Here is a 14,347-nt window from a genome sequence, read left to right as displayed (position 1 = left end):
AATGTTTCCAGGGAAGGGTTATCCCACAACTTCTCTGGGCAACCTGTTCAAGTGCCACACCACCCTCACATTAAAGAATTTCTCCCTAATTTATGAACTAAACCCATCCCCTCTTCTCCTCTTACTCCATGTGCTTGTAAAAAGCCCCTCTCCAACTCTTTTGTAGGCCTCAGTCAGATAAGACATAGAATGTTAAAAGGAAAGACTAATGAGATTGTTATGGAAAAATCATTCAGGATGACGACTCTCAATCTGCTCTGGTCAATAAATGCTTAATAAAGCAAGATACAGAATTCCATCCTCTCTGTCTAAAGCCTAAGAAGATCTGATCTGATTTAGATCAATGGCAGTGCTTTGATAGTAAATACAAAATTATTTTACATAAACAAGACTATGAATTTATGCTATGTAGAAAAATTCATTGCATATAGCTTTATGTAAAAAAACTAATTTATTTAAAAATAATAAGTAATGAATGGAGCTAGAGATACTAAAGAGAGGAAAACTAGAAGGCAGTGTCTGTGCAAAAGAAACAAATTGGCCATCTGGTTTAGTTCTCTTCACTTGCATAAAAAAATATTATTAATAGGAAGTCAACTAAATAAAAATGGAATTATTCTATTAAAAGAACATAGAAACTTCCCGTACTCACAACTCCAAATGATCATCTAAAATCAGAAATTATTTCTTCAATGGTCTCTGAGTGTTTTGGTTTTCAGGTTACGTATTTTGATCTGTCCTTATATGAGATGCAGAATTACTCTTTTTTTATTTTTATGAGCTCTCATTTTCACATAGGGTTATGTTTCAAGAAGCTGGAAGACACAGTAACAAATGGACCATGTCTTCAGTCTAGTTCACCAAAAACACAATGATCAGAGCTGCCTGTGATTCAAGTGCAGTTTCCACGTGAATGAAAGGAAGTGACTACCATTATGAAAGGAAGTATTAACCAACTACTGAGGCTGCTAAACCTAAAGGGGGAAAAAATTCAAAAATTTCATATGCTTGAGTCCTATGGTCAAAGACCTTCATTTTGTCCCCTGCACAATCCTACAGTAGACATACATTGTATGTGGTTGCATGACTTCAACTCCATTGTTGGTGTAAGCACCAACTGGCTAATGAATGAAAATGCTTCTTGTCTGTTACCTCAAAATGTTCTGAAAAGCCTTACTTCATTTTGCTTCAAAAAGTATGCTGGAGCAATATGCTCAGCCAACCACAGATGACTAACACAAGCCAACAAAATAAACTACAGTCAAAATGAAAAGCAAGATAAAATTATATTTGAACAAGCATGATACAGCCCTTTATTCGCAGAATTCAAATCAGAGCTGACATAAATATCCATTTTTAAAACAGCCACTTAACCTGTAAATTGTGTCTATCGTTTTTCTAACTAAGGCATGATGTTGGCAATCATTTGGTTTTGTTCATCAAGTACATGCTCCATAAAATGGAACATGACCACTGACTTGTTGTCCAAAAAAAAAAAAGAATCACAACCCCAGCTGTATCTCCTTCCCACAACAAATACAACAACTTCTGTAAAGTAAGCCAGGATTTAAAAAAAATATTATTCCGTAAAACTTAAGCTAAAAATTCTTTGCGATGAACTGGTTTAGTGATATTTCAGATCACTTATTACACAACAACGTTTCAGTAGTTATTAACACCATCTAAGAAATCTGCTTGCCCAGCTAAACATGACCAGTATAGAAAAAGGAACATCTGTGGAACCATATCACCTAAGGAAAAAATCCTGGCAATTAAGACTCAGTGCTTCCAAAGATGTTTCTTTAGGACATTTTGGTGTAATATGAGTAACTTCAGCAATTCTCGTGAAAAGACTGAAAGCACTTTTTGAGGTATGAATCAAAGTACTAGTATCTTTAACTAACAAAACTTCATTAAATCCATTTCTTGATTTAATCCCATCAGAATCTGAAACGCTATTTTATGCAGGCAAAAATGGAGTAATATGCAAAGGATGAGCACTAAGCATCCTACAGCCAGTCCCATGCAGGAGATTAAAAGAGAAAATATCAGTAACTCTTCCTGTAACCTACTTTAGATAAAACACCTAGAATAGTACCAAAGAGACCAACAAAAGGGATCCAAGTTTAAATTGATTCATCCATGTAAAACACTCAAATAGTGCATACCAATGAGTTACCATTGTTCAAACCCATGTGCTTTCATGGTAGCCACAGAAGGACGTGGCACAGTTCCAAAACCCACCCCTGATTGCCCATAGAGAAATTTAATCTCTGCTAATCCTTATTGAAATATCTACCCACGACTCTATTATTTTGGTTTTCTTCTGAGAGAGGGTCTGAACTGCCTTCATACACTACTTAATTCAAGGCAACACTCCACGAAACTCAGTTTCGTTCAAATCTGCAATTTGCCAAAACTACTAACTGTGGAAAACAGTAATTCAAGAAAGGAAAATAAAATATATTTATAGGCTCAGAACTACAATTCGACAAATCAAGTTAGTCCATCTGTGAAATGAAGTTGTGCTTAGGCTTTTTATATCTCTATCTAGAATTACATGAATCCAAAACAGGCAGCTTTAAGAGAAATAAACAAGACTCTCACAATTTTTTATAACTTTAGATTCACATTGCTTAAAAAGATTAAAAATATATAGAAGTCATATTCTTCTGTGACCCCATTCTTAACTGAAATTCAGATCTAATTTTTTTCCAAACTATGCAGAGTTTTTCGCTTTTAACTTTAAACCTCGATTATCCTTTGCCTTTTTGAGGGAAAAAATTTACCTTTTTTTACACACAGAAACTAAAGTTCTGCTATCCTTATGAGAGAAGGTACAATATCTAATTGTTTTTCAAGAACTATTATTTAAACTAAAAGGACAATATAAACCTGGGAGAACATTTTTTTCCTTTTTTTAAATTTGTTTTCTTTTAGTTAGAGATCTTGATTTTATGTGCATAAGAATACAAAAGGTGAGCAGAATGGAGTTTTGATATTAGCATCTTGAACCAAGTAGCATCAGTATGACTGGTCACTTTTAAGCAAATTTGTTTACATGAAATAAACAAAAGATTTATCACCCAACATGATACACAAAAAAAATGAATTATTTACTTTCATAATTTCCAATGCAAACAATCTAGTATTAGTAGGTGAAAAACAAAAACAAAAACAAAAAAAAACCCAAAATCCAAAAAAAAAACCAATCAAAAACAAAGGGACACACAAGAAATCTGTTATTATGCTTCCTTAGATAGGTTACTACAGAAGAAACAGGTGATCAAACAGAAAAAGGGAAACATGCTAGAACTATCAGCCAGAAATTGGAAAAACAAGTTTTTTATATGCCTAGTTGCATCCCTTTTAGTCTATAAACCCTCTTCTTCTTTGAATTCCCTCACTCTCTCATGTGTTACTTAACAAATATTTGGGGTGAGGTGCATTCATGTCAGAGAGGGACAAAATAGATTGGGGATTTCTTAGGCATAAAATCACCTAAGCAAATTCCTGTCTCCTAATTTACAACAAGCTCTTCCATTCTCAGATTTTTCAAACTGCCTAAATTAGAAGAGTTTCATGCATAGCTTATGACAGAAACAGTTAAGAGAGCTTCAAGCTTAGAGTATTTCTTGAAAAAAAATTAAGCAAGACCGCAATTAAACATTAAGAGAATATGTGTCCCTTATCATGTTCCTTTTATTTGCTGCCTCCCACCTTCAGAAGAAAACCAAAGCACTTCATACATGCCTTGAGGCAAAGCTACATCTGAGTTTTCAGGATATAATCCAATTGCCAGGCTAATCAGAAAAAAAAAGAAACCTAAACCAAGATCACTGAGAATTTTAAGCATATCTGAAGCACAGATGTAAAAGATGTCATCATTTCTATAAAAGCTGGCATTACTATAATGGCTGTAGCCATTACTTGGGCACTTCTCTCAGCCAGCACTCCCTGAAGCCCAGAGGGACATAGCAGGACAAAAGCAGAAAAAGTTGTCCCCACTGAATTAACATCATGTGCAGTAATATCTGTATTTTCCTTAACTTACTGCTATCTAAATAGGCTTGACCTGACTTGACCCAGTTAAACTTCTGACATATAATGAGAACTTAAGGTAGCACAGCTGACATCATAAAACAAGCATATGCAATGTCTGGAAGATAATCACACAGAAACTTAATCACTTCACAAGTCAGTTTTGGGCACATTTCTACATTTTTGAATGCAAAACTCATTCAGAAAATAATTCTAACTGAAGTGCTAGTAGACCCAAGAAAAACATTCAACAGCACAAGCTTCCAAAAATTTTACTTCTATTCACTTACGTGAACAGATGTATGTATTATTAGCACCTAATGTTAGGATATTGATTTAGCATTCTAAATCAACTCTTCTACAATTGACACTAGAACTATTCTTCATTCTTTCCCTTCCAAATAATATGGATTCCAAATAATTCCCTTCTTTGCCTATTTATACCATTATTAGAAGCAATAAAAATAAACAAGAAGGTCAGATTGTCCAGGCAATGACAAGCTAACAACAAAGGATTAACTGAACTGTTAATGCACAGCAGGTGTAAATCTGATTTTAAAACCAGTATAGATGGTTTGGGCTATTGTTTTATATAAATTTGACCAACTAGCACCTGGATACACAATATAACACACACATGCACGTGCTCAGCCTATTTCACACTATTTTCACCTCTTTGCTGACTCTGCTAAACAAGGAGAAACCAACCAACCCTGAAGTCACCTGTGAGACATCCAAAAGAACTTCTGCAAACGTTTCATTCTGCCCCAAATCCAAATGGCTTTGCCTCACCCCTTTCTATTCTGGTAGTTCTCTTTATCACCTTCAACATCTGAACACTGCCTCTACGTGACCATCTGTTTTTACAGACTCCTCACTGAATATTCTCACCTACCATAAATCCCACAACTCTCACACCTAATGCTTTCTATTGTTTCCTCCCTGTTTCCCAGCTCCCCCTGTTTTGTGGTATTATATCATGAAGATCATGGATGATGCTCTTTTTTCCCCCTGCCACAATCCATCAATAAGTACCAAAATAATCTCCATTCTCGCAAGGAAACTTTTAAAAAAGAGCAGTGCTTTTAACATAATGCTAAAAAGGAGAACATTTCTTTCTTTTAAAAATCCTGGTTCATTTGCTAAAGAAAAAATTGGCACACAAATAAGATATGTCTTATTTCCTCAAGACAAATGTCTTGAGGAAATTGTTAATTCCGCTAACGATAGTAATGTAGCTGGGAGACACTCAGTGCTCTGTCTTTTCTTTTTAAAGCAGTTAACTTCAAATTAGGGGGTAAAAACTTCACTAATTTAATTAATGAAATTACCCAGTTTTTCTGACTTATCTCACTTCTGTATCTTGCAAAATAACCTTGATAATTTTATATTTATTAATTACAATGGACAGAAATCTCAAGTGATGCACAATAATGTCTCTTTTTTTTTTTTTAATAAAGCCACTTTGGAGATAGTGTATTTCTCAATTATAATGATCACTTGGAAATATATTGCAAAGGAAGTATTTGCACTGAAACTAAGCACTTTAGGGGAACAGTAGGCTATTATTAGCAGGATTGGAATCACAAATCAAACCTGACTCAAGATGAAGTGACGACATGACTGTAGGATGGCTCTCAGAAGGAGAAAAGAATCGTTACCACATGGTCTGAGGAATCGTGGCCCAAAATCTCACACACCATGCCACAGTGTTTAATATTAGAAGAAACAGACATAGTTATAGTTCAAAGGTAGTTTTGGCCTAAGTCAAAACTGATTTTCTAAATCTTTTAGCTTTACCTTAACATTACTGTTCCTATGTTTAAAAGACTTATCCTTATGAATTAACAAGAGTTCTCAGATACACATAACAAAAATCCAGTAAAATGATGTCTCATCCAGAAAGACAAAAAACAGCAACAGACTGCAGCATCAGAGCTCAGGAAGGAAAACAGAAACAAAGAGGTTTTATTCCTTTATCTTTAAACAGATCTTTGTTGTTTTATAGCTCTTAATGACAGTAATCAAACTTTTAAAGGGATGCCATCTCCAGTGGTCCTTTCCTGTATTAAAAAAACCCACAAAACCAAAACCAACCAAACAAAAAAACCCACCCCTTCAACATGGATTTAATAGTTCTGTTTGTAATCGACTTGTTTGTTAATAGTGTTATTAGTGTTCCATTTGCACATATATGCTTGGGTCTTCAGTTGGCCACAGTCACTTTTTGATTTTAATTTTCTCAGGCTTTTCTACTGTGTATTCAGTTCTCCTTCATTAAACGTTCAAGATGAGATTTTGATGAAGATATTTGAATATACCAGAGACATTACAAACACAGTAGCTAAACTTTTACAGGAGGCAAAAATGTGGCAGCTGTGCCTGTGCCTAAGTTTGCTGAAGTAACCTCATATTAACAGCTTGCTTTGTCCTGTTAGGGACCAGACTTCCTACAGGTCTGACTGCTCTCCTCTCTCCCACCTTCCACTGTCACATAAACTCAGGAGGAAAAGCCCAGTTCAGATTCAACAGAGACACTGAAAGAAGGCATTCTCCCAGGAGCACCTCCACATTTCATTGGTTCTTCTACCTTAAGGAGAGGTGGGAAGTACAAATTTTATTCCAATGCTTTATTTTCACAGGGATGTTTGGTTTTGGGGGTTTTTTTGTTGGTTTTTTTTTTTTGGTTGTTTGTTTGGGTTTTTTTGTTTGTTTTTTGTTTGTTTGTTTTGGGTTTTTTTGTTTTGTCTTGGGTTTTTTGTGGGTTTTGGTTTGGTTTTGGTTTTTTTCCTTTGTTTTGTTTTCTTTTCTTTTTTTGTTGTTGTTGTTTTTGTTTCTGGGGAAAAAAAAAAGACAAAAAACCCCCAACAAACAAATAAACAAACAAACAACAACAACAACAAAAAAAACCAAACCACCACTTTCATAAAGGAGCAAAGCTGCTTTCTGTTCTGACATTTCCACTCATGCCCCACCTTACCCACCTATTTCTACTGAGGACAAATTTTACAGTGCCCATTTCAAGATGTTCAAAACACAAGTTAAAGCTAAAGGCATAAGTTAAAGACAACAAATTAAATTTTGTTGAACCTGTGACCTCTCAGAGTGGGATACTCACAGAGTGCTCTCACTCACATATTTATTTCTGTTCCTCTCAGCAAAGTTTTATTTCTTTAACAAACTTGTAATGCAAGAGTAGGCAGACCGTTTGTATTTGTCCTCTCCTTCTTGGGTGTATAGAAGGAGAGAGCACGTACTTAATTTCATCCTGGCAGCCTGCAAGGATAATCCTATTCAATTTTATAATCCTCCTCCTGCAATGTCAAACTTTAGCCTGTATGTATCAAATGGACCATAAAGATTGCTAACAGCCTCTTTTCTTTCCCCTTTTACAAAAAATTGTTGGTGATCTCCGTTTTCTAATGCTTACCACCAGCACAAAAGAAGCTGTAATTGTATCAAATTTCTTTAGGAAAAGCATCTGGTGTGGAAGTTACTCAATACCCATGTGTAACTGCAACATCACTGAAGTGGGGAGGTAGAGGCGCTACATTTGGTTGACAAAAGGCTTGGTATTTAACCCATTGCATATTGGTACTGTATGATTCAGGATGTGTAATGGGGAAGTCACTCTCCGGCTTGATCAAAGCAAGAAAGTCTATTTAAGAAGCCTCGGAGCCTTACCCCAAGAGCTCACAATCTCTAACAGCACAGCTTCCCAGGGCAATGCATGAAGTCCCTGAGTTTCTTCTGACCACCTGCTCCCAGAGCCCGACAAAAGCAGGGGGTACTCACAAAGGCAGGATTTTAGCCTGCAGGTCCACTGCACAGCAAATAGACCCTTTACTGACACCAAATGCAAACGGCCTATTCATCCTCAATCCATCTGACCCTATGCCAGGAAAGGAATTGCAGCAGGTTAAGTATTGCACTGCCACTGAAAGAAGGTGTATAACTGAAGGGTTGTACTACCAAAAGGCAGAAGTTCAGCAGAGCTCTCCAAAATTGTCCAAGCTGTCCAAAAATTCACATACACTTGCCATATCAGGCACTACTCTCACTGCAGGAATCACAGGGAAGTGTAACTAAGAATTATGTTCGTTGGGATTTTTCTCATATAAAAATGTTGAAGCAGTGTGGCTAAAATCCCTCCCTAGGAGGAAAGATGTCAAAATATATATTCAACCTTTTCTCAGGCTGAATCCTATCCTCAAAAGTGACTCTGTGAAGAATTTAGACAACACTGAAATTTTTAAATTGATTTAATTACTGTTATGTGTCCTCAATTGGAGGGTTGTATGAATTTAGAACATCCTAAAAAATCTAAAACATTTTGAATCTGTCCTGTGTCATTCCATTACTATTAGTTAATGACAGTGATCTTCAAAACACAGTTTGTGTCAGAAGCAAATAAAATAATACATTTCTTGTAGAGGTGCTTCAGGAAGTCTCAAATCTTACTGAAGTGCTATACAACCTTTCCATTAGCCAAAGAAGGCACACAGGTTTTTCATATCCTAATTTACTTCTGTTCTATGGTAAAAGTAGGACGTTAGCATCAGAAATATTTGTTGAAATGCTGTTTTCCAATGATATTTGACACATGCCTGCATGACACAGAACAACTGTCTCCATTTTTTTGCTGATGCTAGCAGCATTGCTTCAGATAGTGCTCTTTAGGTGAAGTATTTGTCTATAATCTATTGATCAGCTTTTTAAATACCTACTTGTTAAAGGCAATGAGGCCTAATAAAAGCACCATACACATCTCTAGAGAGACCTTTTCCCTGGACCAGATTAGAGGTGTCTCAAGACTTGTTCCTACCCAAATGACTATGAAAATGCACACTAATTTCAGTTGCAAATAGTATTTGACACTGACTTGTTGGGTATTTAGAAAACTATAAATATGCTATTGACCTATTTACATTTTTAAGATCCAGTGAAAATCAGACGAATTTCAACACTTCTCTCCAGTAAATTAACCCAAATGGCAATGCTGCCTTTTTTGGGCAGAACTCCAGAGATGTTCTGTCAGAAAATGTGCTAAGCACTGAGCTGAACAGCACAACTGGATGAAGCTGCATTGTCCTGTTCATCCTCTTTGCACTTCTTGAAACTCTAAACATACCTCATTGCTTTAGAAATAAAAAGCCATTCAAATCGTTTCCCTACCTAACTGTTCTCTACTTATTAGACTGCTTCAGTTAAAAGAAAAAGAAACATTGTGAAAACCCCACCTGACAGTAGGCAACCATACAGTACTACCTAAGCAATTCAGTAGCGAGAAAAAATTACATTTATATCTGTCTTTCTGAAATGGTAAGTAGGTGATAAAGCACACATCTGCCATGCTTACAGCACTATGTGGGAAAAGCAGTGAGGCTACTTTAACTTTTATTCTAATAATAGATGAAAAACCAGTAGTCAGATTTCTTAATTATAAGTCCACAGTAAGCTTCTCCTATAGCATGCTATAAAAAAAAATTACCAGTTATATATATTCCCAGCCACAAATAATACTGTTCAATAACATTTTATATTTTTTTTTCCTTATTTCAAATATTATATCCAAACACAAGCTGGCAGAGGAAACAACCACTTAAATAATTAATAGTCCAGCTCAGTCTCACTGTCACCATCAGGACTGTTTGCATCCTGGCATTTGGCTAACCATGAACAACAAGGAGGCAGTCAGCATACAGATGGGATAACCCCTGGAAACCTCTTCTTATTAATCTTCCTAGAGCACCAGTGCAGAATCCCCAAACGTACTCAGAGCAAATCCCACTGAGCTACAAAAAAGATGTAAGAATCCGCAAGCATTTTTACCAAGGAGTTGGATAGGGCTGTCACCACTGAACACTTGAGCTCTGAGATGGCAGCAAGGTCAAAATGATGGAGTTTCTAGACAGTCCCTGCATAGCTCCATTGGAAATGGATATAGAATGGAATACAGAATGGAATAGAAAATATCCACTGAGTTATGTTTCCTTCATTTTCCAAGGTAAGTTGCCAAATGAAGACAATGGCTGCAGTCAGGATATGGTTAGTAATTATGTAGGAGTACAGCTTCCATTTTTCGTTTGTGTTTTCACATGATTTACATGGTACGTTATGAACCCTGTTATTATCACCCCTCCATACTGGCTTTGGATGAACAGCTTGAGAAAAAACACATTACTGAAGCTCTCAAGAACTGAAATAAATGTGGGGAAGCTTCAATGTTGTGCTATACGTTACATGCTTTACCCTAACACAACCAGTGAAATATTCAAAAAAGCATCTCAATCCAATTTCAAGGGGATAAGGTGCCTAACATCTGCAATAATATTCGTCAGTCATTCTGTGTATAGAATTATCAGTTAAGACTTCTACACAGACAGTTTTTTCAATTTCCTGATTATCACTGTCATGTCAGGTCTCTGTGCCTTGAGAGGCTGGAACAGACACCAGCATCCTGTGTGGATGGTACAACAATTTCATCCAAGGCCCTTTTTTCATTTATTGAAGATGCAGTAGTTTTTCACAAAACTAGCCCTACAGCAACAGCCATACATCTGTACTGCCATGTATGACCCTGCCCTGCTCTTGATGGCCAAACCACTATATTTCTTCACGCTTCCTCCTGTGCGGCAAAATCACTGTTGTCTGTCAGACTACACTTAATTTTCTTGGTGGGTAAAGAGATTCACTAAAAGAGCAGAATTGTGGAATCTAAGCTGCATTTTTGCCCACTTGCTTGACTTTCCAAAGTGTATGCAGCTTAGTAATTCTAACCCAAAGTCTGCAAGGCTTTGATACGAGAGTACATCTAAGACATTCATAACTTATCTTCTCTGAAATGTCTTTATATTTAAAGTGAAAAAATAAATTCTAATTGAGGTAACTACAATGAAATATTTGTAAGTTCAAGTTTCAATGAATTTTTGCATATTAAAAAAGAAAATGTAATTTGAAATACTGCCTGGCTCTATTTCCAGGGCAAGGCCTAGATGAAACAGGGTGGAATATGCAATTCATGTTACGATGTTTTTTCAATACTCTTGGAAACTCAGCAACTTACATATGTAATAGAGCCCAAGCAATGACTGAATAAAGAATGACAAATAGCTCAGGATTTGTTATGACAACTTTGACATAATAGCACTGTGCAATTTCTCTAACTGTGCCTGACACAGCAACACTCTCAGGAAGAACAGCTGCTTAACTATTTCACCACAAACAAGACTGTGCAGTTGAGGATCATGACAACACCAGTCAATGTAAAAAAAACAGTTTCCAATTTTATTTGAGATACACAGAATACTTTATATTCCAGCTGCAGTTTTCTGGATGGGGAAACATGATCTGGGCACACGCATGCTTAGATGGCTAGAGGGTTGGGAGCAAGCTGGTGCTCCTAGTAAAGTGTAACAGAATCAAAAATTATTAATGGGACTCTTAAGAAACCGTGGTCTATTTAAACAGTGAATTTCAATTTATAAAACAAATCAGAGAGATTACAGATATGCAATGATGTACATCGCTTTTGAGCAGACATTTGTGACAATTATCTCCAACAATTTTTTTGCAGAGATTTTCTCTGACTTAATTTTACCCAAAGACAATGTAGAAGGAAGTAAAATTCTAAAAATAATGAAGAGTACAGAAGTGAAATGCTTTTCCATAACACAAAATCTTTTATCTGATTGCTTTCAAACAAACTGTCGGTTGACTTTCAATGTTTTTCTCCACAATTAATTCTGCTACCAGGCTTCGGAAAATCTGACAAAATGTCAATAATTAGATGCCAACCACTTAGAGTTGTGTGAAACTTGGCGGTTTCACTTTGCAGGAGTGCAGGTAAATATTTTATTTGGTGTCAATCCACATATGTTCCCTCTCCACTACTTTCTGTTTGTGTTTTGACTTTTGAATACATTCAAACAGGCAAATGAATAAGCAGTCAAAATTTCCACATTTTACCTGGTTTCACTTCATGGCCATACAAATAAAAAGCAGGCAGACATATCTTCATGAATCAACAATGAAACAAGTTAGATGTTCAAATTCAGAAAGAAACATGAGAAAATATCTGTCATGTGATTGTGGTGATTTGTTCAGATTCAGAAAGAAATACAAGAAAATATTTGTCATGTGATTGTGGTGATTTACAACCATCTAGCCACCCAAAAAAACCCAGGATCATGATGATGCTAACTCTTCCTAGTGCCATTACTGCTTGTATTCTATATTCTGTTAAGCTCTGCAGGCACATGCATTTATGATGCTATATAAAGGCCCCAAATGAGAATAGTAGTAACAATAATAAGAGATCTTGGCTTAAATCCTGTCAGAATTTTACATCATAACAGTTGCTTTCTACTCTTTCAATCCATCCCCAAATATCTTAGGATTGTAGCTCAGTGGATCACCACTGCTGTTGTCAGTGTGCCCAGTTCTGGTCTTTATCTGGCAAAAATCATGACTGATGCAACAGAAATAACAGTAGGTGAAATTTGTTTTAAATAAGGTAGGTATGCCACAGAAGTAATAACCATTGATAAGGTCTGACTGTATTAACATTTCTGCTGAGAACATACTCATTGCATTCTTCTAGAGAAGAACTGAAAGAAGCCCCAAATCCAAGTAACTACAAGTACCACATGTGGGAAGTTGTGAGGTAGAGAAAAAAAAGGCCAAAGGGATGAGAGGGATGAAAGAAAAGGAATAATAAAGTTTAGATAGGAGACATGAAATACTGGTAGAAGTAGGAAAGACAGAACAGTTTGAAAACTGAGATGCAGAAGACAAGGAAGATAACACAGACGAGAAAGATAATCTTAGAATATAGGATGGGCATGAAGAACAAATGGATTACAGATGGACTGGAGAAGAGATGATGATATAGGGAAAAGAATGGAGAGTGAGGATGGAGGTAAATAATTACAGACATCCACTGAAGACCAAGATAAAATTACAGATGGAGATGAGAGAAGTTTTAAGAAAGAATGGTTTAAGAAGGAAATCCAAAACCGGAAATGTATGGGACTGAGAAACAACAGTGTATCTGGAAATGGGATAAATAATATCACAACTGTACAGGATAAAGGCAGAAGGAGGATTTGAGAAAAGTTATGAGTAGGATAACAAAAGTATGAATGGAAAAATGGTTAAAATAAGGATAAGTACAGAGGTAGGACCCACAATGACGTGAAAGAAAGAAGACCTTAGGAAAGGGATGGGAGTGAAAAGCAAGAGATGAAGCAGACACTTGGATAGAGATGTTGGAGATACCCCTGCATGCAAAGTCATCTTACCAATCCACCACAGGTACTGAAGGAGGCGAAGGAGCCTGGGTAGCGGAGGACAGCACCACTGTAGTAACAAGCTCTCTCAGGTTGTGACTGTGCAGCACTGGGTGGACTTTTGCCCTCACCCCCGAGCCGCTCCTCCACAGCAAAGCCAGGAGCCAGGAAGCGGCTGTCCCTCTTGAGCAGCAGGTAGAGCTCCCGAGCAAAAGCTGGGATCCTCAGCAGCACCTCATCTCCATCCTCTGCAGGAGGTGGTGGCGGAGGGGATGGTGGTGGTGGCAACTGAGAGGCAGCACCAGACCCCTGGGGCAGAGGGGACCAGTGGTAAAACTCCTGAGACTCATACTCATCCTCAGTGTCCTCTTCCTCTGCTGCTTCCCCTACAGCCTGCGCCTGCCCATCCACCGAGGAGGAGACTGAACGCACCTCTCGGGAGCTGCCCGCCACTGGGCTCGGTGTAACAGGGGCACTGAAGGTGCCACTTCGGTTCCCACTGCTGGGGTCGGCGTTGCAGCCCCCACCACCACCACTGCCACCTGTTGGCTCCTGCTGGCCCGGGCTCCACAGTGCCGGGAAGACGATCTCCCACTCCTCAATTTCTTCCGAAGCATGGAGACCTGCAGGAAAGCCAGCAGATGCTTTAAACGAGTGGAGCACCCAGCAGCACCCAATGCATGCCAAAAACCTACCCTATGCCCCCCACAACATGCTTCTTCTGACTCCCAGAGCACCAACCATGCCACACAAAATACAGTGGGCTTCATTTGCCCCTTTCATCCTGTCCTTACAACAGCAGGGGGGTCAGCTGCTAAATGTGTCTGTGCCTGCTGATGCGTCTGGGACGCACCACAGTCCTGACACATTTCTCTCACTGAGAGAAAGCGGTACCCAAGCTGGGCAGAAGTTGCATTTGTACCAGTAGCTGGGGATGTTCTTCCTGACCATCACCTCCAGACAAGGAAAGTTACACTAACCCTTCCTCATTTAGACAAAGTAACAACTTTTTCATA

At 37.7% G+C, this 14,347-nt stretch overlaps 1 protein-coding gene across 1 annotated transcript in view; it reads right to left on the bottom strand.

Annotated features, from left to right (window-relative positions):
* Positions 1-14,347, bottom strand: part of ADAMTS19 (ADAM metallopeptidase with thrombospondin type 1 motif 19) — a 140,186-nt gene that overhangs the window by 124,376 nt on the left and 1,463 nt on the right. The window contains exon 2 of the mRNA XM_029965459.1: positions 13,344-13,975. Coding sequence (XP_029821319.1) covers positions 13,344-13,975 — 632 coding nt within the window. The remainder of the gene's footprint in view (positions 1-13,343; positions 13,976-14,347) is intronic.

The sequence above is a fragment of the Manacus vitellinus genome, unplaced genomic scaffold (genome assembly GCF_001715985.3).
Source record: "Manacus vitellinus isolate BGI_N305 unplaced genomic scaffold, ASM171598v3 scaffold_9_pilon, whole genome shotgun sequence".
In the NCBI taxonomy this organism is placed as follows: Eukaryota; Metazoa; Chordata; class Aves; order Passeriformes; family Pipridae; genus Manacus; species Manacus vitellinus.
The sequence above is the reverse complement of the archived record's forward strand: the minus strand, read 5'-3'. Positions and strand labels throughout refer to the sequence as shown.